The sequence below is a fragment of the Hippopotamus amphibius genome, chromosome 5, assembly GCF_030028045.1.
Source record: "Hippopotamus amphibius kiboko isolate mHipAmp2 chromosome 5, mHipAmp2.hap2, whole genome shotgun sequence".
NCBI lineage: Eukaryota > Metazoa > Chordata > Mammalia > Artiodactyla > Hippopotamidae > Hippopotamus > Hippopotamus amphibius.
The window spans coordinates 93814441-93839340 of record NC_080190.1 but is presented as its reverse complement, the minus strand read 5'-3'; the positions used below and the strand labels follow the sequence as shown (position 1 = coordinate 93839340).

Sequence of the window (24900 nt, the reverse complement as noted above, 5' to 3'; positions counted from 1 at the left end):
CAAGATTTTATGTGACTGTAAATGTCATTGTCCAGGATAGATGTCTAAGGGTGCACACGCTGGGTTGTATGGTAATCACGTTTAGTCTTATAAGAAACTGCCGAGCTGTTTTCCCAGGTGGCTGTGCTATTTTACAGTCCCACCAGCAATATGTGAGTGATTCAGTTTCTCCACATCATCACCAGCACTTGGTGTGGGCACTATTTTTTATTTTAGCCATTCTGATAGACAGGAAACCTAAATGGAATGGGGCAACTCTATCTTGGTGGAACCAGAACGTCAACAGAAAACTTTACTGATGTTGATCAGAAAAGGAATAGTTATCTAATAAAAATAAAATTTTCTATTCATATTGAGTACACAGTTGAGTTATAATGCTAAAACAAACAACAACAAAAAAACCAAAAAACTCTCAGCAAGATTTCAATATACTGTAAGATTAAGAAATTAGATACTATAACTCAAGTTTTACAGAAGAGGAAACAGGCTCAGAAGTTAAATGAGTTCATTAAATACATATATTTATATAACATCTCTGATATAGTAAACCTTGAGGAAACAAAAAAAAAAGGAAAAGGAAAAGAAAACTCCTGCCCTTAAGGAATACATGGTCTGAAAGGCAACACTAGTCAGTCATGAAAAGAAAACACATCTCTAATACTGTACCTCTACTGTATTAGACATATGTCACAGTATAATAGTGACGACACAAAAAAAGTAGATGCTCCACTTTATGTTGATCAGAAAAGGAAGACTCACTGACAAAAGATGTCTGGAAAATCAACACTTACAAAGGCACAAAAACATGAAATAATAGTAAACATTTACTGATCACTTACTTTGTGCCATGAACATCTAGAATTACTAAAGTTTCCTATCCTTCAAAATATAAAATTAAATATAAACTATTCAGAATAACCTAAGAACCCATATTGATTCAAAGAACTAATGAAACCAAGCTGTGTGCTTACATGCAAAAGACATTCATCCATCTTTTTCATTATTATTCATCTGGAAAAGTAAGTCAAAAAGGAAAAAGTGGAATGCTATAGACAATGTTTGTGTCCCCCTAAAACTCACATATTGAAGCCTAATCCCCAATGTGATGGTATTAAGAGGTGTGGTCTTTAGGAGGTAATTAGGTCATGAGGGTGGAGCCCTCATGAATGGAATTAGTGCCCTATAAAAGAAGCCCCAGAGAGATCCCCAGCCCCTTCTACCACATGAGGATGCAGCAGGAAGGTGCTATGAACCAGGAAACGAGTCTTCACCAGACACTAAATGAATGTACTGACTTTCTGCCTTCAGAACTGTGAGAAATAAATTTCTTTTGTTTATAAGTCACCCAGTCTATGGTATGTTTGTTATATTCAATAGCAGCCTGAATGGAGTAAGACAGGAAGTTATCACTACTTTCAGATTATATAATGAATTCATAAACCTATAAATTATAGGCACTTAACTATATTATTTACATAGTTAACCTCTACCAGAATTTATTACTCAGTAACTCACTTCAATTGCTTAAAAGGGGCTGCCCTTGAAATTAAGGCCCTTTCCAATGAAATCCCAGAAATGACATCAGCCAGACTATGAGAATAGTTATCATGTATTTATAAACATTTTAGGGTGCCCAATGTGTGCCAGGCATTGTGCTAGGACTCAGTGTTATAGGTTGAATTGTGTCCCCCCAAGACTCATTCATGTGTTAAAATTCTAACCCCCAGCATCTCAGAATGTGACCTTATTTGGAGATGGGGTCTTTACAGAGGTAATCAAATTAAAGTGTGGGCCCTAATCCAATATAACACCTGTCCTTGTAAAAAGGAGGAATTTGGACTCAGAACCGAGAGGGAAGACATAGTAAAGAGACGCTTGGAGTTGACAGCCACCCATAAATCAAGGAAAGAAGCCTGGAGCACATCTGAGAAGGAACCAACCCTGCCAACAGTTTGGACTTCTAGCCTCCAGAACTGCAAGATAAGTTTCGGTTGTTCAAAACACCCAGTCTGTAGGACTGTATTATGGCATCCCTTCCACATACTAGCCCTAGCCACCTATGATATAAAGATGAGCAACAGAGGAAGGTCTGCCCTGAAAAAATCTATGGCCCAACGGGGAGAAGAGCACATCAACAAACAGTAATTTAAAAATTTACTAATGCCTCTCAAGGACATTTCTGACCTCAATAGCAAAGATTTTGAGAACATATTTTGCAGGGTATATCAAGAAAAACAATAAAAATTATTTTCTTTTTAGTACATAGTTTCATTTTGTTTGGTAAATACATTTTTTAAAGTTTTGCCTTTTAAAGAAAATCACTTTCTACAAAGGTTCCAGCCTCTTTTCAAGTTTTTATCTTCTTCCACATCCCTCAAACCTTCTGGCGAGATCCTTTACCAACATTCATTTCCTAACTTCTCTCACCCTTCCCTTCTCCATTTCCTTCCCCTTCCTTCTCGTTCTCAGTGCCTCACAGGTAAGGAAATAGAGATGTGGAGACAAGGAAATGGAGTCTCCCGCTTTTCTGCACATTCAGTGAAAAGTATGTTCCCCCACTTTTGCTTCCCAGTTCTCATAAAAATATTACTTCCACATCCTAGAAGTTTTGTTAATAGCCTGTCTTAAACTGACACTTTAGAAGTTACTATTTTTTAAAATGAACCAGTTCTAGGAAATGCCTTGAGACCCCTTTTCTATCCATTTCTATTTGTAAGCTTTTATTAAATTATTAATAATACTTTCCTGTCTTAACAAGTTGCTTATGCTATAAATTATTTATACATGGATACAAGCTCTTTCATCCTATCAGAATGTGTTGATCATTCCACAGAACAGAAAGCACAGCACAGTAGGTTTTAGGTTGAATATGCATTGCCATGGGAAATCATCTCAAAAGATCCTTTTGAAATTAAATACAAGGTAGCAGCTTATTTAATATTTCTTCCTCTCTCCAAGTTGAATCTGACTATACCAATTTTAAGTCTCCAAAAAAGATGTAAGCCACACCTGTAAAAGAAAATAATAGTTAGTTGACCCTTGAACAACACCGGTTTGAACTGCACATATCCACTTAAATAGATTCTGTTTGATAAACATGTACTGTGGTACCGCATGACCCACAGCAGGTTGAATCTGCTGATGCAGGACTGCAGATAAGAAGGACTGATTGTACAGTCAGTTACAGGTGGATTTCTGACTGTATGGAGGGTCAGCGCCCTAGCCCCCCATGTCTGTCATTCAAGGGTCAACTATACTATTCTCTCCATACATTATATTATGACAGTTTAGAAATCAGAATTAGATCTTTGAAAATCACATTTGGCACTAATAATAGTAAAAATTAAATTCTGTAGCGCCATCAGAAGACTATGGTATTGTTTTATAATACAGCGTTTTATGAATCAAAAAAAAAATTAGGGGAATTTTGTTTTTCAATTGCATACAAAGAACCCCCTTAGATGTTAGTGAAATAATAATACAGCTTAATGTGTTTAGCTGTTCTTATTCATAGGAAGTTTCCCCGTTCTGCAGGACTCTGAGTAGGCTCTCACACAGCTCTCTTTGCCATCAAACATAACAGCAATTGCTGCCATCAAGCACCTACTAAGTGTAAACCTTTGAACTAGGCATTTTTATTATTATCATTTTTTAAACTCACAATAACCCAACAAGATAACCCACAATTCTTAGGTCTATTTTCCAGAGGCAGAAACTGAAGCTCAGCATGTTTAGCTTGCTTTCTCAAGATCCCACAATCAAGACACAGTCAGGACACTGTGGGGTCAGATGAGATCCCAGAAGTCTCAAGCCCTCACCCTTCCTGCCCACCCAGAGGGTAACTGGTGTAGCAGCAGAACGAGCAGCCTCCCTGATATCCACCCCCTCTTCTTCCTTACTAACAAAAATCCCAATTTTATTTGAGCAGCGACACACGTTTAAAAATCCTTAATTTCACTGATGTCTCTTTAGTGGAGGTGACCTTATGTAACAGGTTCTGGCCAAAGGCAGAGGTCCTAAGGAGACTACTCCTTCTCAGAGGAAAAGTTCATTTGGAGAAAATCTTCCAAGCCTACACTTTTCCTGAGAACTAAACTTGGAGAATTCAGCTTCTACCTCACGACCACAAAAAACAAACCCTACACTAAGGCAGCAGAACTCAGCACGAGTCTGGCCCCCGGCCTTCTTGTTGCAGGAGATAAATTCAGTGCAGCTCTTCAAACACTCCAATACACCTTCCTACTATTTGTAACTGAAAGCCTTCCCTAACTAATTTGCCAAGTAAGAATTTCATTGACTAAGTATTATAGTCCTTATATCATAGGTCATAACTTTACTTCCCAAATCAGATTCTTTGTAAAACCTGGAGCTATGAATCTGATGTTACCTACTGGGCTCTGCTGATAACAGTAAACCCAGAAAAGAGACAAAAAATTTGAATAATTATCTACAGGAGGCAGAAAAAATGGGGTAGTTGGTGACAAAGATGAGAGAGATTTTTCAAAAAAATACCTTTTTACACTGTTTGCGTGTTTTTTTAACCATGACTATATAGTCTGTCCAAACTATATAAATAACTTTTTTAAAGAAAGCAAATAAATCAAATGAGAATATATTATCCTTATATCTTTTCTGCCAAGAAATCAACAGAATATTACCTTTCTTGGGTCTAGGGGATAATTTGAAGTGTTTTTCTGTAGTAGTCTTCTTTTCAGCTGTTAGTGACTGCAGGCAGATAAGGATAACAACAATACTAATTAATACTGATGCAATAGTTTATGTGACAAGGGCTAAAAATCAACCATATTACATAAAATATTTAAGAACTTACACTACACCCCTTTAACATATTCCTCTGTTTTCCTTTATTTACCAGCAAGTATTCCCAAAGCACATACTTATAAATACATTTTTATATTTTTCTAGAAACAAAGAGCTGTCTAACCTTTAGCTGTCTAACTTTTAGTGGTGAGTACTCCTTCTTATGGTGAGCACTTCAAAGTTACCACATAAACCAAGATTAACCAGAATATCTTGCTGCCATTAAGATGCTGAACACATAAGAATTTCATAAATATACTTCTTTTAAAACGTAGGATGCTCTACAGTTTCACCTTCTGAGAACATTTTCAGTATGTATCCTTTCACTTACAAGGAAGTGCAAAGGTTCTGCATGACAGTAAGAGGTGAATACTGCTACGTCACAATTTTTAAGGAATTCAAGGTTGAGGAAAAAAGTAACAAACCAATTACAATGTTCTGAAAGAAAATAAGGAAGAGAATTCCAAAGAAATATAATTACAGTGGCCTGAACTCTCAGTAACTTAGGTGTTATCCTTCAGCATTCAGGGAAAACAATATTACGACTTTACCAGAGTCCCAGGAGTCTCCTGAAATCCTTCTCCACATCTGAGCCATGCTTCAGAGAGGGTAGCCGCTGCCCCCACGGTCCTGAGACCTGCTCGTGTGCACTGCCGTGGACTGTCTCCTGGAAAGGATGGGTATTCTACATCCCAGTTTCTTTTTCTCTGTAGAAATGGTTTTCAAAAAAAAAAGAAATGAAATCAACTTCATTAAACATACATTAACAACGAACATTGTAGAAGCCCAGGAACAGCATTTGGTGAGGGCATAGTTTTTATTTTATTTTTAAGTATAATTTCCATTTTATTGTCTTTTCAGAGAACAGTATTTCTTGTCTTTAAGGACTTACTCCTTACACGGACTTTGTTGGAGATTGTGGGGCAGCACCTGCAGGTCTAAATCAGGGTGAAGGTGTTCAGTCCTTCCAGGCTTCCCGAGAATGAATGAGTCCTGACTACCTTGCTGTGAATGGCACAATTCATGCAGTAATGTACTTTCACATACAGTTTGAAATGCACACAGGCGTTGAAAACACTCGCTTCAGAAATGTCCCTGACAACTTCAGCCTCTACCATGTTCCAAATGACAAACTTCTTAACGGCCTTGTACTTGGGCACATGCTGGGCACAGTTGGGCAGTGAACAGGCTGCACGCGGCCTCAGTCCTTTTAGGCATGAACATTGTTCCTTCTTTTCTTGGTCATCTTGGAAGTGAGGAGGCAAGAGAGGACTGGCCAAGTTTTTAAACATCTCTGAACCTCCACAGAAAGAAACAGTCATGAGATACCAAAACCAAAAGCGCTTGGACAACACAACTAGACAACAAACTCCAAAATATAAGTCTGTGAGGACAAACAATTAACACTCCAAAGGCCTGCATGGTATCATATCTGAGAGGAAAGAAGCTGAGAGAAGCAAGGGAGCAAAGAAGGACTGAGCACAGAGACATCTGGTGTTCACAAGGAAGGGGAGGAGGCAGCCTGAGAATGTACTGGAAACAGGGGGACGGCAAGGGCTCCACCCTAGAAGATCCAAAGGAGCCAAGCAGTTTATATCCAGCAACAGTGACAACACTGCCTTCTTTCTTCAAGCTATTTTGTTTGTTTTGTTTTTTTAAATGTCTACGACAGACAAATATTCACTTTACAAGTTTTGAGATTTGCATTTTAAGGAAAACTTTAGATTTGCATTGGGAATCAAATTAAAGTCACCTACTACAAGCTGATCACCTAATCAGAAATAAAATCTCTCCTCCAATGCCACTGTTGTTTAAAAAATTAAGATAAAAATATACCATTAAAACTTCCTTAACTAGGAAGAAAGGAACAATTCATAAAAATAAATTCAGCCATAACATAGATGGTATTTTAATACTTAACAGGTCCAAGCATGTTCTTTCTTATATAGAAATTCCTATGGTTGGGGCAGGACTGCAAGAGCAATAGGCATCTACTCTCAAGAAGGTACTACCCTCCACCAGGGTGCAGTTATCTGATAGCTCTGAAGAACCTCACTTCTTATCTCGAACAGTAAAGAAATAGGAAAATATCATTTGGTCTATTCAGAGCCTCTCTCTACATATATATTTATTTTTATATATTTATTATATTAATATATTAATTATAATTATTTATAATATAAATTATATTAATATAAAATGTTTATGATATTGATATAATATGATATATTGCTATATCAATATATGTTTAGTATATTGATATATATTTAAATATAATATAATGTTATATATTTAAAATATAATTTTTTTTTAACTCCAGAATATCTCTTTAGTACGTTAAACCAGCCCAGGTCAGCTCTTTAACAAGGTGGGTGATACCAGGGATGGGACAGGAAAGGACAAGATGAGCCTGAAATATCTTGAACCAGAGAGTAATAAACTGCTCAAGGAATAATGAGAACATGTAAAAAAAGACACGTGAGCCTGAATGAAGGGGCTCTCACTGGCCAAATGTGGGACATTCCAGCATCAAATAAATAATGACAGTAAAGGATTATAACCTACTGAATAAAATAAGAATATGTCTACATTGATATAAACAAACAAATAAATGACAGATTTTGAAAATCATCAGTGAATGCTAAAACTAGTAGGTAAAAGTCTGAGGATGAAGAGGATATGTACATGCTCACAAAACAACTCCCCTCAAATTACTTATTCGTTTCAAAGGGAAAAACAGTAACTTCACAGTGGAGAAACCTGTCAGACACCACTTTAATCAAGTCATGAATGTTGACATAAACCAGCATCAAATAGTTCTTGATATGAGGCACCAAGCACAACACAAGATAGCTTTCACAGTATTACTACCAAAAATGCATAACCTAAATCTAAACAGAGAAAATAAGAGAAAGCCGAAAATAACTGGCCTCCACACCTCAACGATGACAAGGTCAAGAAACATAAAGAAAGTCTGAGGAACAATCCCAGATTAACACAGGGCTATAGAGGCATGAAAAGAAAATGAACATATGATCCTGGACTGGATCTTGGACCAGGGAAAACAGATCATTATTAGACAACTGATAAAATTTGAACTTCAACTACTGATTAGATAACATTATTGCATCAATTCTTAATTTTCTAGTTTTTCAACTATACTATGCTATGTAAGAGAATGTCCTTATCCTAGGAAATAAACATTTAGGGGTACAGGTTCACTATGTCTCTCAATTACTCTGAAATAGTATGGAAAAAAAATCAGATATACACATGCAGAGAAAGAGAAACAGACAGAGAGACCAAGAAATAACAAATTGGTGAATCAGAATAAAGGGTTACTCTATTAGTTTCCTAGGGTTTGACATAACAAGTTACCACAAACTCAGTGGCTTGAAACAACAAATTTATTCTCACAATTCTAGAGGCTAGAATTCCAAAAATGAAAGCGTTAGCCCCTCTCGGGGCTCTAGGGAAGAATCTTTCCTTGCCTCTTTCTAATTGCCGGTGGCTCCAAGCAATCCTTGGTACTCCTTGGCTTGTAGTTGCATCACTGCAATCTCTACCTCCATCACCACATGGTATTCCCGTGTGTATCTGTGTGTCCTCTCCTCTTCTTATAAGGACATCAGTCACTGGATTTAGGGCCCACGCTAATGCAGTATGACTTCATATTAAATAATTACACCTTCAAGCACCCATCTCCAAATTACGTCACGTTCTGAAGTTCTAGGTGGACACGAATTTTGCAGGGGACATTATCAACCCACTTATAGCTCCGCTAGAAAGAACTTTATTATATTATTCTTGCAAGTTTCCTGTAAGTTTGAAATATTGTCAAAATAAAAAGTTATCCCCCCCCAAAAAAAAAACCCCACAAAATAACTAAATAAGCCCAGGTTGATCCCAGCAAGAAAAACTGGAAACAAATACAGTAAATTCTCATTTATTTAAAGTAGTTAATGTTTTATAAAGTCGCCACAAATAAATTAGCAAATGCTGAACCATTGCTCCTTGGGGAATACAAGGTAGTTCCTTTCAATATAAAACCTTACTTTTTGTGTGTTTCTGTTTAAAGATGCCTCATTTAATATATATAGTTGATTCATTAACATTGAACTCATGGCCATCAGCACTATAACTCACTCCTGAATGAAGCTTATCTAACACATATACTTTCTCCATAAGGCACATCACAGGTGTCCTGCACTTAGGAACACAGACAGCACTTCAGCACTATGCCTGGGGTCCATTTTAAACAGTGACATCACCAACGCAACACAAAAATGTGGAAAATGTGGCACTAAAAAAAAAAACAAGGACATTTGTTTATACTGTGAGAGCTGGAACAAGCAGACAGAGTGGGGCCTTGGACCTCAGCTGGGAACATGGGTGTCAGGGGAGTCAAAATTTTCCCTGCTCTACATATGCCTGCAAATGACTATAAAAGCACCAAGAGTACTGATTTGGGGATTACAAATAAACTTCAGCAAGTAAATGATTTCATAAACACAGAATCTTTGAAAAATGAGGGTTGATTGAATGTACTTTGAATAAAGCATACTTCAGGAAAAAGCAACTGGTTAAAACCCAAAAGGTTAAACTCCACTTCATTGCCATACTATCCACATCAGCCCCTCACAGACCACTCTTCCATCGTATTGCTGCTCTGCTCAGTTTTTTATTTCTTTAAGTATACCATGCTTATGTATTTTATTTACTCATTTTGAAAAGTTACTCCCTATAAAACCAAATGCATGCCACTATATACATCTGTGGAATACTCCCCTTGGAAAGAAGTGAAAATTTCTAAATATTGTTTTGGAAATCAATATTTAGATAAATTTGGAGAACAAATTAGGTTTCTAACAACACACAAAAAAAAAGTTTCTTGGGTATGGCTCTAGCCACATACTTGAAGGATATCAACACTTTTCCACCCAGGAACTGATCTACATTCAGGAGAGGCTATGATTCAGTGGCCCTCAAATCTGAGGAGCAGGCGTAAAGTTTTAACCACGTCAGGTAGTCAGCAGGCACTGTGATGCTCAGAGCCTGTCCTATCAAAGTTCACTGTGCATTTGTTTTTTCAGGGGCCTTTCCTTCTCTCTGGCAACAGAACATTTCTCAGGCCTGTCACTCATTGCCTTGGTTACATTTAACTTGTCTTTTGCTTCTCTGGATTTCATCCACACTCAGATTCTTTAGGGACTACAACCCTCTAACAATATAAACGACAAAATTCTAATGTCCTCATCTTCAGTCTGTCAGTAAACACGTACTGAGTGCCCACTGCAGGCAGACACTCTGTCAGGCCCCAGGCATGCAAGATGAGCAAGAAAGACCCTGCTCTCCAGCAGCTCAGGCAGTGGTGACAGAGACCCTCCCATAAATTCAATGTCGCGAGGGCCTGAAACCCACTAGCCTGGCCTTCAACAGCACCCTTCAGCCTTCCCTTCTATTCCCCCAGCCAATCAGTTGTGCTCCCCTTGCTGCTGCGCAAGTGGAGCATTTGCAACACCCCACCTGCATCTGTGGAACTCTGCCAGAGATCACCTCTCCTCTTTCTTGAGTCTCTCCAACTCTGCCACAGATCCCTGCTCACCTTTTCCATGAAATATCCCTCAATGCCTCTACCTCATCCCTCCCTCTGCGACACTATCCTGTTGCCTGCCCCATCCACTCCTTCCCCAAGAATAAGAGCTCCTGAGGGCAGGACTCTCGTGCCTCTTCATCTCATCCCCAGTGCACAGCACTCCCCACTGAAGTACTCACTAAATGACTACTGAATGAATACGCAAATTTCTTGACTATTGCCACACCTGTCACAAACTCTAAAATACCTAAAGAAAATAAACCAGTAAGTATAAGCCTAAGGGGAAATGCAGCCTACCTCATTTCCATTTTATCCACTTATCACCACAAACCATACCTCCATCAAAGCTCACTACATGCTTAGAAATCATGTACATTTCTTTCTCCACGGTGTTTACTCAGCCATAGAGCAGATGCTTACAGGGCAATTTCATTCCCAGCCTTCTCACCAATCCAGCTTTCTTTTTTCTAGTGGCAAAACACACTCCCACGACCACAGTTTTGGGCACCCAACTGGCCAAGGTTAATCACAGGACACCAGCCTGGCCACAGTGACTGGTCCAGGGATGCCAAGGGACCCAGGTTGAGGCAGTCAGAGGCCCTCTCCAAGACTTTTCTAACTTGGGCTACTGAAGAAGATTCCCTTCTACCCAACTTGCTCCAGGGTGTGACCCCAAAGCAGCCAGCCACCTTGTCCCATATAATAGGAAGAAACCTGGGAAAGTAAGAAAAGGCACAAGTCATGCTCCAGCCTAGAAGCCAGGTCCCTGAGCAGCCCAGGTGCCCAGATGCTGTCAGCTCCAGCCCAACCCATCAATCTTCCATGCCTCTGTCCAGCTTAGGTTGGCCCTTCAATCACCAGCTACTGAAAGAGCTGAACCACAGTACTCGCTAAATATTTGTACTGAGCTGAAGTGATTCATGAGCCCTCTGAAGGCACAGAGCTAAAGACAGTTTCCACCTTCAATGACCTTGGGTTCTAAGGATATTATCAGAATGGAGAAAGATATAGACCAAAATTGGGCTGAAGAGCTCAAAAACAGATTAATGAGGGAATGTTTCCTGGAGAAAGCTTGCTTTGACTTGAACAAAAGAAGAAATATATTTTGGCGATGGCTACCCATAGATCCTAGATGTTCCGGGCTAGTCCTGGTTCCAAACGTCTTGAGTTATTATCCTCCTCAAGCACAGAAACATCCAGGAAATTTCACAAGCAGCACACAAATCCTTTCAGCCCACATCTTTAGGCCGTACTATCAGAATGACCTGGCCTGAGTCAGAGCTGTGCTACTGGTTGGCTACACTCACACTTCTCAAGATCCAGTTTCTGTATCAGTAAAATGGGGAAAATAAATACACTCACCTCGAGACCACTACCAAGATAAAATAGTACTAATAACAATACTATGAAAAAATAGTACCACAGACCACCATAACTGAAGGTAGAAGATGAGCTGATTAATATCTAGGATAGTTAACGTAAGAATGTACTTTAGACATTTTTTATAAAGATGCTTACATTTTCATATACTATGACTCAAATATACTGTTTTAATCTAATGACCAACTTTTAATATTTCAAATCTCAAAAAAAAAAAAAAGAAAAAGAAGCTTATTGATTAGAATGCTATGGCCTCTCAGTTACTACTCAGCCATAAAAAGGAACGAAATTGGGTCATTTGCAGAGATGTGGATGGACCTAGAGACTGTTACACAGAGTGAAGTAAGTCAGAAAGAGAAAAACAAGAGTCGTATATTAATGTATATATGTGGAATCTAGAAAAATGGTACAGATGAACTGATTTGCAAGGCAGAAATAGAGACACTGATGTAGAGAACAAATGTATGGACACCATGGCAGGAAAGGCAAGAATTGGGATACTGGGATTGACATACATACGCTAGTATGTATAAACAGATAACTAATGAGAACCTGCTGTATAGCACAAGGAACTCTACTTCACTCTGCTGTACAGTAGACACTAACAACACTGTAAAACAACTGTACCCCAATTAAAAAAAAAAAAACCTCTATGGCCTCTCAGAGAGTTTAAGGAGCAGGAAGGAATTAAATGAGTGGTTGGAAAAGGCCAGCTTATTTCAGAGTCAAAGTCACTATTCCATGAGTTGCCCCCATGACCAGTGCTCCCACCTTCTCATCTTTCTCACAGTCTTGTCAGGCAATGCTGATTAAGAAAGCCCAACTCTCCTGATGTGGGGACAATAGACATTAATAAATAACAAAGTAAAGGGTATTAGAACAAGTCTGAGAAAAAACACACAAGTAAAATAAATTTTCACAAGGCATAACAAAATTTTTGAAAACTGCCCACAAGGTTCAAGACAAGTTTGCCCTTTCCTTGTTTCCTGCCAGGCTGCCTTTTCAACTCTCTTCAGTCTGAACTGATGGACCCCTCAGGGTTTCGCCCAAAGATTACCTTCTCGAATCCTTCTGTACTGGTATAACCCTCAATCATCCTCCTTGAACCATTTCTTTGGAAATTAGCACTTCCTTCCACTGCCACCATACAGAAAGCTACTTTCATGTGTTGATGTCTTCTATGCCCCCCAAACCAGGATTTCACTTATAATTTATGTTCTATATGTGGCAAATTCTAAAGGTACTAGCTTTCAGAATTTGCTGGTTTATCCCTTACCTGCTAAATAATTTCAGCGTGTGCTAAATAAGTTTAGGGGTCACCTAAATCATTGCTTCATTTTAAAAAGTCCGTATCTGTACTATTTCAATTATCTTTTCCATTCATGGAAGAGTTTCTTCAAGAAAGAGTCCACAGCAATTCCAATATTTTAAAGTTTTCAGTCAAATAGGCATTAATTCATGTAGCAGCTTAAATTCATTTCTTCTTCTGTCATCACAAAAAATAAAGGAAACGGCTGTCACATTCTGTATAATTTTCATATACTTTCAAATTTAAGATTACTATGGCTAAATAGTAAATGTCTGGAATGTACAAACGTGCTTAAACTTACAATACAATAGTTACCTAGTTTTGGTGTCTTCAAACACCTAAACTGTTCAAACAAACCAGACTAATTCACTATAGCTATTCTAAAAGACTCTGATGCTAGAATCCTAACCTCTGGCAATCTAGTCCTTTTTTTTTTTCATTCCTCTCAACAATCCGGAACTTCTTAATGTAACAATGTTGGAAATACGATGATGTGTTTAATTTTCAACAGATGAAAAGTAGAATTATTTTCCACTAGCCCTGTACACCAGATCAGAATATTGTTAGCCTGAGGGCTTCCCTGGTGGCACAGTGGTTAAGAATCCGCCTGCCAATGCAGGGGACATAGGTTCGATCCCTGCTCCAGGAAGATTCCGCATGCTGCGGAGCAGCTAAGCCCATGTGCCACAACTATAGAGCCTGCGCTCTAGAGCCACTGAGCCACAACTACTGAGCCCATGTGCCACAACTACTGAAGCCTACGCACCTAGAGCCCACGCTCTGCAACAAGAGAAGCCACTGCAATGAGGAGCCTGCACACCAAAATGAACAGTAGCCCCCGCTCTCCGCAACTAGAGAAAGCCCACGTGCAGCAATGAAGACCCAACACAACCAATAAGTAAATTAATTAATTAATTAAAAAAAATATCGTTAGCCTGAAACTTATTTTTTCCTGAAATGGTAAATTCCTATGTTAGAAATTGAATTCCCATGCCAGGCTGCCTAAAACCACTCCTCCCTCACTGACATTACTCTTAATCCAAGGATTTAAGACATAAAATAATGACACCTTGCTAATATATCACACTCTGGGTCCAGTTTTATTTTATTAATCACTCCCCACTCAAAAGCAAACAATGAATTTGCCTTGGTTCTTTCCCATTCCTACTTTCTCACTGTTGAGAAGCTGAAGCACAGCAACTATAAACTCCAACTGTGATAAATTTATTATCACACAAAGATAGAATTATCAGCAAGAACCCCTCAAAGGCTACAGGTTCAAGTCTTCCCTCAAAGTTCTCTAACCAAATCTCTACCTACTGTTCAACACTAACCCTCCTACTTTTAAGAAAACGAAAATCTGAATAAAACACAATAGACTTTAACTTAAAAGCAATCAGTTAAAAAGGTGCTTAATAAAAGCTACTTATGACAAACCTACAGCCAACATAACACTCAATGGTGAAAAGTTGAAAGCCTTTCCTCTGATACCTGGAATAAGATAAGGATGGCTACTCTCACCACTTCTATTCAACACAGTACTGGAAGCCCTAGCCACAGCAATCAGACAAGAAAAAGAAATAAAAGGTATCCAAATTGGAAGAGAATAAATAAAATTATTATACATAGACATGACACTATACATAGAAAACCCTAAAGACTCCACACAAAAACTACTAGAACTGATAAATTCAGCAAGGTATCAGGATACAAGTTTAACATACAGAAATCAATTGTATTTCTTTACACTAACAATGAAATACCAAAAAAAGAATTTAAAAAAATCCCTTTTAAAATCATATCAAAAATAATAAAATACTTAGGAATAAACCTGACCAAGGAAGTGAAAGACACACTGAGAACTATAAACAATGATAAAGAAAACTGAAGGCGATTTAAAGAAATGCAAAGATACACCATGCTCTTGAATTGGAATATTGCTAAAATGGCCATACTACCCAAAACAATCTACAGATTTAATGTGATTACTATCAAATTACCCATGACATTTTTCACAGAACTAGAATAAAAAATCCTAAAATTTACATGGAACCATGAAAGACCCAGAATTCCCAAAGCAATCCTGAGGAAAAAGAACAAAGCTGAAGGAATAACCCTCCCAGGCTTCAAACAGTACTACAAAGCTACAGTAAGCAAACAGTACGGTATTGCTACAAAAACAGACATATGGATCAATGCAACAGAATAGAGAGCCTAGAATTAAATCCACACACCTTCGGTCAATTAATCTCTGACAAAGGAGGCAAGAACATGCAACAGAGAAAAGAGAGTCTCTTCAGCAAATGGTGTTGGTTAAGTTAGACAGCCACATGTAAACCAATGAAGTTAGAGAACTCCCTCACACAATACACAAAAAATAAACTCAAAATGTCCTAAATACTTAACTATAAGTTAGGATACCATAAAACTCCTACAAGAGAACATAGGCAAAACATTCCCTCACACAGATTGTAGCAATGTTTTCTTAGGTCAGTCTCCCAAGGGGATAGAAATAAAAACAAAACTAAACAAATGGAACCTAATCAAACTTACAAGCTATTACACAGCAAAGGAAACTATAAACAAAATGAAAAGACAATCTATGAGCAGGGAGAAAATATTTGCAAACACTGCAACTGACAAGGGCTTAATTTCCAAAATATACAAACAGCTCATACAACTCAATAACAAAAAAATAACCCAATCAAAAAAAAAAAAAAAAAAATGGGCAGAAGACCTAAATAGACATTTCTCCTAAAAAGACATACAGATGACCAACAGGCATATGAAAAGATGCTCAACATTGCTTATTATCAGAGAAATGCAAATCAAAACTACGAAGGTGAGTCAAAAATTATCCGCACTCTGTAGAATTTATATAAGTTTTAATATAACTGCAGCACAGGTAATTTTTGACTCACCCTCGTACAATGAGATATGACCTCACACTGGTCAGAATGGCCATCCCATTAAAAAGTCTACAAATAATAAATGCAGGAGGGGTGTGGAGAAAAGGGAATCCCCTTACATTGTTGGTGGGAATGTAAACTGACACAGCCACTATGGAGAACAGTATGGAGGTGCCTTAAAAAACTAAAAAGAGTTACCATGTGACCCAACAATCACACTCCTAAGCATATATCCAGAGAATATTCTAATTCAAAAAGATACATACACCCCAATGTTCATAGCAGCACTATTTACAACAGCCAAGACATAAAAGCAACCTAAATGTCCACTGACAAATGGATAAAGATGTGGTATATAATTACAATGAAATACTACTCAGCCATAAAAAAGAACAAAATAATGCCATCTGCAGCAACATGGATGGACCTAGAGATTATCCTACTAAGTAAGACAAAGACAAATATCATGACATCATTTATATGTGGAACCTAAAATATGAAACGAACTTATTTAAAAAACAAAACAGACTCACAGACATAGAAAACAAACTTACAATTACCAAAGAGGAAGAGAGGAAGGAATAAAGCAGCTTAGAATTAGCAGATACAAACTATTGTATATATGAAACAGATAAACAACAAAATCCTACTGTATAGCACAGGGGACTATATTCAATATCTTGTAATAACTTATAATAGAAAAAATATGAAAAAGAATATATATATGAATCATTTTGCTATACACCAGAAACTAACACAACATTGTAAATCAACTATACTTCATTTTTTAAAAAAGATGTTTAAGCTAGTCTTTCAATTAAGACTTTTAACTAACTGTAAACCACCTCAGACATAATTCTGTAATTACATACTATGAAAGCACAACTAGCTCCAATGAAAAGAAGTACAACTGTTTAGCTATCACAAACAATATTTATGCGACAGATGGAATGTTTGTGTCCCCTCAGAATTCATATGTTGAAACCTAATCCCCAATGTGATGGTATTTGGAGGTGAGGACTTAAGGAGATGATTAGTTCACAAGGATGGAACCCTCATGAATGGAATTAGTGCCCTTACAAAAGAGGCACTAAAGAGATCCACTAGGTGTGGACAGAGAGAAGATGGCTATGAACCATGAAGTGGGCCCTCAACAGACACTGAACGTACCAGAACCTTATGTTTGGACTTGCCAGCCTCCAGAACTGTGACATGTTTCTGTTGTTTATAAACCAGTAGCCTATGACATTTTTGTTACAGCAGTCTAAACAGGCTAAGACAATTCAGTAGCTGCCAGACATCACTGCAAGTGTTTCATGTCTATTACCTCATATAGATCCTAGGTGATAGATTAGGCTGAAACCAGTAGTACTAATTCCATTTTACAGATAAAGAAACTAACCATTGAAGACATTTTTCAAGATCATGTAACTGTAAGTGGCAGAGCCAGGGTCAAAATTCAGGCTAGTTTAAGCCCAAGGACCATACTCTTAATAGGGCCACATTTGTCTGCAAATGAGAAAAAGACTCTCCCTTCTCAAGTCACTGTACTTCCATATATTTGGAAATTGTCATAACATACTGATTTTATGAGGAAAGGTGCTTTATTTGCCATCTACTGAAAGAGTAGCATAATAAATATACAAGTTTTGCAGGACATCACTATGAATGGGACCTCTGGGAGCACTGCAGTTTCCAACCTGCTCAACCAAATACAGCCACTCTGGTGGTTAAAAACAAATGGAATTTCAATATATTTTTATTATTATTGAAAACTAATTTCAACAAACCAGTGTTTGTAATCACTTAATCACAGGAGACACAGAGGTAAATCATGAACCCTGCCCTCAAGAAATCAACATGATCATTAGACATGGCACAAAACACAATATAGAGAAATAAAATAACAGAACATATAAACATACAGAGGCAGTATGAAGGTTGCAAACATTAATTCTAAAAATCACTTTTTCATTTCTTTCCCTCACTGAAGCCTCATAGTAACTTTGTGAGTTAAGGCAGGAATCACAAATTCACTTCAATATGAGGACACTTGAACATGAATTAGGGAGAGATTTGCAGACTGAAAAGAGAATTTGTGTCTGTCATAAATACGGCCTCTTAAAGTGTGAAAGGAAAGACAACCATTGGTGAAAGACTGAAAAAGTAAACGTAGTAAAGAATGTAACCTCACCTAAAAAGACTTCTTGGGAATTCCCTGGTGGTGAGTGGTTAGGACTTGGTGCTTCCACTGCTGCGGCCTGGGTTCAATCTCTGGTCAGGGAACTAAGATCCTGTAGGCTGCACGGAGTGACCAACAAACAAACAGAGAAGTCTAGCCTTTGTCCTTGGCTTCTGGAAAGTCACCTCTGTGCCCTCGGAATACCATGGCTGATAGAAGTGTCTTGCTTTTGCCTGAGAGCTTCAGTTACACCAGACAGTCTAATAATGTGATTTAGGGTGGTGGCTAATCACGCCAAATAGTGTTAGTATAGGGGCTGGCAACACCAGAGAGACAATGTGATTTAGAGTGGAGGCTTAGAGTCACACACAGAGGAACTGGAGACTGAGATCAGCCATTTATGTCTATGAATGGAGCCTTAGTCTGTTCAGGGTGCTGTAACAAAATGCCATAAAGTAGGTATCTTATAAACAACAAACACTTATTTCTCAAGTTCTGGAAGCTGGGAAGTCCAAGATCAAGGTGTCAGCAGATTCAGTGTTAGGTGGTGGTGAAATGTGGCCAAGGCTCACTTCCTCACTGATGGAGGAGGGATCTCTCTGGATCCTCTTTTATAAGGGCACTAATCCCACTCATGAGCCCTCCACGCTCACGACCTATTTACTTTTCAAAGACCCCACCTCCAAATACTACCACACTGGGGATTACATTTCAACATATGACTGGGGGTTGAGGATAGAGGACACAATATACCGTCCACAGCAAAGCCCCAGCAAAAACTCTGGACACCAAGGCTCAGGTGAGGTTCCCTGCTTGACAATAACCCATCTGTAACAGTCACACATTGATACCAAAGATGTAACCCATTCTGACTCTGTGAGAAAACCACAGAAGTTCTATGTCTGGAACTCACACCCCAATTTCAAAACTTAGTACAAAATAATAGTAGTCAAAGCAGTGTGGTACAGGCATAACAACAGACCCAGTCAATGGAACAGAATTAATAGTCCAGAAAAACCCATACATCTGTGGTCAAATCATTTTGTCAAGGAAATAAAGATCCATTCAATGAAGAAAGAAGAACTTCACAAATGGTGCTGGAACAACCAAATTCCATATACCAAAGAATAAAGCTGGACCCCTAGCTCACAACATACACAAAAATTTACTAAAAATGGGTCAAAGACCTAAATGCAACAGCTAAACCTCTACTACTCTTAGAATTAAACAGGAGTAAATCTTCATAGCTATGAGCTAAACAATGGTTTCACTGATGTGACACAAAAGGACAAGTAATAAAATATGAATAAACTAAGTTTCATTAATATTTAAAACTTACAAGTTTCAAAAGATACTATCAAAAAGCAGGACAATCTATATAATGGAAGAAAATATTCACAAATCACATAACCAAGTAAGAATCTAGTATGCAGAATTTATTAAGAACTCCTACAACCAAACAACTCAATTTAAAAATCGGTAAAAGACTGATAGACATTTCTCCAAAGAGGGCATACAAATGACCAACATCACATGAAAAGATGCTCAACATTATTAGTCATTAGGGAAATACAAATCAAAACCACAATGTGAGATACCAACTCCCACCCATTATAATAGTTACTGTCAAAGAATAAATAATAAATATTTGCAGGATATGGAAAAAACTGGAACCCCTGTGCATTGCTGGTAGAAATACAAAATGTTGCAGTTGCTGTAGAAAACAGTACAGTGGGTCCTCCAAAAAAATCATACATAGGATTACCATAGTATCTAGAAATTCTATTTCTGAGCAATTCGATTTCCCAAAAGAACTGAAAGCAGGGACTCAAGTGGATGTTTGGGTTTGTTTTTTTTGTTTTGGGTTTTTGGTTTTTTGTTTTCTTTTTTTAGTATTTACTTATTTATTTAGGCCATGCAGGGTCTTAATTGTGGCACTTGGGATCTTTGTTGGGGCATGTGAGCTCTTAGTTGCATGCATGCAGGATCTAGTACCCCAACCAGGGATTGAACCTGGGCCCCCTACATTGGGTGTGCAGAGTCTTACCCCCTAGGGATCAAACTTGGGCCCCCTGCATTGGGAGTGCAGAGTCTTACTCCCTGGACCACCACAGAAGTCCCTCAAATGGATGCTGAAATGTGAAAGTTAATAACAGCATTGTTCACAATAACCAAAAAGTGGAAACAACCCAAATATCCATCAGTGGATGAATGAAAAAACAAAATAAACATATACATATAATGGAAATCTATTTACAGCTTTAAAAAGGAATGAAATCCTAACACATTGTAGGTTTGCAATCTCAGGAGCCCCCAGGTGAAATCTGAAACTGGTCCCCATGCACAGAGAGCAAGGAGAGACCAAAGAAAGAGGTAGATCACTTCAGACTGGCAGTTTTAATAAGCAAGGGAACTAATATATGAGCTAAGATTCACACAGGCTGGTTTGACTCAGCAATTCAAACTACTTACCCCAAGTCAGCATTTCTTAAAATGCAATCTAAGATTTGATAAGGAACTAATATGCAAAATACATAAAGAACTCCTAACAAGTTATCAACAAAAAGACCAACAATTCAATTTTTAAGTGGACAAAGTACCTGAAGAGACATTTCTCCAAAGCAGATATACAAATGGCCAATAAGCACATGAAAAGGTACTCAACATCACTAATCATGAGAGAATTGTGAATCAAAACCATGATATATGACTTCACACCCATTAGGAATGACTATTAAAAAAATAATAAAAATTTAAAAATAAAAAAAACAAATACTGGCAAGGATATGGAAAAACTGAAACCCTTGTACATTTATATATATATATATGTATGTATATATATATATATATATGTATGTATATTTATTTATTTATTTTTGGCTGCATTGGGTCTTCACTGCTGAGCATAGGGCTTTCTCTAGTTGCAGCAAGGAGGGGCTACTCTTCATTGCGGTGTGTGGGCTTCTCATCGCATTGGCTTCTCTTGTTGTGGAACACGGACTCTAGGCACGTGGGCTTCAGTGGTCACAGCACATAGGCTCAGAAGTTGTAGCCCACAGGCTTAGCTGCTCTGCAGCATGTGGGATCTTCCCAGACTGGAGCTCAAACCCACGTTCCCTGCATTGGCAGGCAAATTCATAACCACTGCGCCACCAGGGAAGCCCCCTTGTACATTCTGATAGAAATACAAAATGATGCAGTCACTGTGGATAAAAGTACACGGCTCCTCAAAAGTTAAAAACATAATTACCACATGATCCAGCAATTCTTAGGTATATACCCAAAAGAACTTAAAGCTGAGACTCAAACAGATATTTGCACACCAATGTTCACAGCACCACATTCCCAGGAGCCAAAAGGTGGAAACAACCCAAATGTCCATCAATGGATGAATGATAAACAAAATGTGGTAGATACATACAATGGAATATTATTCAGCCTTAAAGAAAGAAAAAAATTCTGACATGTGATACAACATACAAGAGCCTTGAAGACATTAAGCTAAGTGAAATACACCAGACACAAAAGAACAAACATTGTGTGATTCTACTTACATGAGGCCCCTAGAGTCATCAAACTCACAGAGACATAAAGTAGAATGGTGGTTGCCAGGGGCTGAGGGGAGGGAAAAATGAGTTGTTGTTTAATGGGTACAGGGTTTCAGTTTGGGATGATGAAAAGTTCTGGAGATGGATGGTGGTGATAGTCTAGTCTCAGAACAACATGAAGGTACTTAATGTCACAGAGCATACACTTAAAAATTGTTAAAATAGTAAATTTTATTCTATTTGACCACAATTTTTTTAAATGCAATCAAGGGCAATGCACATCAGAATCACCACATATGGTTTTAGAGATAGACCCTCAAACCCCAAATTAGAATCTTGAGTGAGGTGAGGGCCAGGAATCTGCATTATAGCAACCATCTTGGTGAGTCTTACACTATTAAAGTTTGAGAATCACCACTAAGCACACTGGATTAAAATCCAACCTGTATAGGTAAACTAAAACAAGCTTCTCTGCGCATGCTTGGAATTTTCTGCTGCAATGCAGTACACTCTGTTGGGTTAAAAAAGTAAAAATGTTACAGACTCTATTAAATGTTTTAAAAGGCTGAGAAAGAAATTTGTAAAGCTTTACACCCCAGTGGCTTGATGTTATAAGAAAAAAATCCTCAATAGAAGAACAGGATGCCAGTCATGAGACACTGCATTCAGAATTCCAAACTCTCCTACCTTAATCTGACCCACCCCTTGGGCCATCATTCAACCATACACAAGTTTCTCATTAACTTTCTCTTAAATCTCTCTCTCACCATGACCCCAACTAGCTATCCCTTGCTCTTTCTCTTCACCAGCACACTTCACTTATATAGAAATTTGTCAACAGATTTTATTCTTCAACTACTGCAATTCGATTTTTTCACTAACCTTTCTTCAAAACTGTTTTCCCTTTAATTAATGTATTTCTCCACATTCTTAAATGTACAGATATATTTGCTACCTATGTTATTTTAATGTGTAAGTAATAAGAACTGAATGCAGAATTCAACAAACAGGCTCAAAATAAGACTTACACAGAATGTTCTAAGAGAAATATTTTTGAGATCTTAGTAAAATTGTGGCCAGAACTCAGGCAGTAAGTATGTTTCTCTTCTTTCTATAAGTAAATTAGTTACTGGGTAGATAATATATACTGTTTTGCTCAGTCACAGCTTTTAAAAGGAGATAATCTAGAGCTACACCAACTGGACAGGTTTTCTTACAAATAACTTTCTAAGCAATTGTTCATGCGTGTTTCAATCTTAAAAGTACTACATTTTTATTTGTCTTAACATTACAATAAATTTTCAAAAAAGAATCACCCTATTCCACTATTTGTCCATTCCAAAAACTGAGTACAAAATTATGTACCAGGCACCACACCAGCAACCTGACACAACTGTTTTAATATATTGCTGCCCTATTCGTGTCTTCTGATTACATTTCAGTTGTATCCTTAAAACAGACAATGTTGTATTCTGCTGCTTTTCTCTGCTTAATAGGAATTTTCTGATGCTCTACAGAGGTTCTACTCCTGAAAAGGACAGAAATTAAAACCTATGAGTTTATGAGAAGCTAATGGAAATCTTATTTATACGCAAGAATGAATGTTCTGTTTCTGACATTACCAGGATGGAAAAGAATATTCAGATTGATTTTTTTAAAAGTATCTAATACTAATGACCTTAAGTTTTAAAATAGTAACATCAATTTTGCAGTAGATATAAGCATTGAGAGAAAAAACTTTAATAGGGAATACAGGAAAGTGCCTATATCACCTGATTGTAGATTTACATGTGATATTTTCTATTGTATTCTTTCTTTTATAGTGATTCTACAATAGGTACATATTATTTTTATCTGAAAAGATTTAAAAAAATGTTTTAACTGTTCTAAACTGCACATATTAAAATCCCAACTATCTTTCCACCTTGAGTCCCTATTTCAAAAGGAACATAAGTGCACCCCCTGCTGGTTATTTAAATAGTTCCCCAAAAGTAAAGGCAGTGGCTAGAAGCCAATAAAGATTTTAAATCAAATGAAGTCAAAAGAGAATGCTCTAAAGATGCCTTAGAGGACTGGGGCGGGGAGGGTCGGGGGGACTTGAGGGGGGAGGAGTCAAGGAAGGGAGGGAATACGGGGATATGTGTATAAAAACAGATGATTGAACTTGGTGTACCCCAAAAAATAAAAAAAATTAAAAAAAATAAAAAAAATAAAAATAAGAGAATGCTACTTGGACTATGAACTTCAAAGCAAGTTAACAAGATACCAGGAACCAATCTAACCACTCACTTCATACTTTTTCTTCCCTAAGTTTCTTTAGCTACCTCCTTCACCCAATGACTTCAACACTTCCAAACTTTTTTCTCCCTACATCTCAATCCATTAGCATTTCTGATCAAAACCAAAATTATGAAGCAGAGAATTAAGAGTACTGATTTAAGTTTTAACTTTCTTTTTCTAAATACATACGTAGGCCTTGAATATAACTAGCTCCAACTCCATCTGCACTTATATATTAATTAAATTGAATCATTTAAGACAAAATGGACATTAGAAGACACTAGAGCAATGCCTTAAAAACTCTCAGGAAAAATGATTTTTGAATCTAGACTTTTATACTCAGCCAAATTATTAATCAACTATGGGAACAAAATAAAGAAATTTTCAGACACACAGAACTCAAAAAAACTTTTAACACACTCTTTATTACGAAGATACTGGAGGATATATCACAGCAAAAGGATGAAATAAGCTATATTACCTGACTAGTGACAGGTATAAAAACATTTTAATTACCTACAACTAAGTAAAGAAGGATATAAAGAAAAACATGTAGCAATTACTTACTACATTAAAATAATGGTTGCACAAAGAGGAAACAGTACACTACTTGAGTCTTCAATGAGCCACATTTATGTTATCGTAGTATTAATATTTATTTCTGGTTTAGCAAAAAACTATAACAACTATGCAATAAAGGATAACAGAGATATGGAATACTCATATAAGAGAGCTAAGTCCTCATCTATCATACTAGGTAATCAATAGATTAAATATTGGGTTGGCCCAAAAGTGCACTTGTTTTTTTCCATAAGATGACTCTAGTAGCGCTTAATCGTCTTTAACTTCATTCGAAGCAATTTTGTTAAATTGTA

The 24900-nt window shown here is 37.4% G+C and overlaps 1 protein-coding gene and 1 pseudogene across 8 annotated transcripts in view; both read right to left on the bottom strand.

Moving 5' to 3' along the window:
* Positions 1-24900, bottom strand: part of SPIDR (scaffold protein involved in DNA repair) — a 337463-nt gene that overhangs the window by 301219 nt on the left and 11344 nt on the right. For all 8 annotated transcript variants that reach the window (XR_009053672.1, XM_057734363.1, XM_057734364.1 and 5 more), the window contains exons 2-3: positions 5373-5528; positions 4659-4725 (exon numbers count right to left, since the gene is read on the bottom strand). Coding sequence is in view for 7 of the 8 variants with exons in the window: in XM_057734363.1 (XP_057590346.1) it covers positions 4659-4725; positions 5373-5528 (223 nt within the window). In the remaining variant the exon portion in view is untranslated. The remainder of the gene's footprint in view (positions 1-4658; positions 4726-5372; positions 5529-24900) is intronic.
* Positions 5717-6067, bottom strand: LOC130853129 (40S ribosomal protein S26-like; annotated as a pseudogene).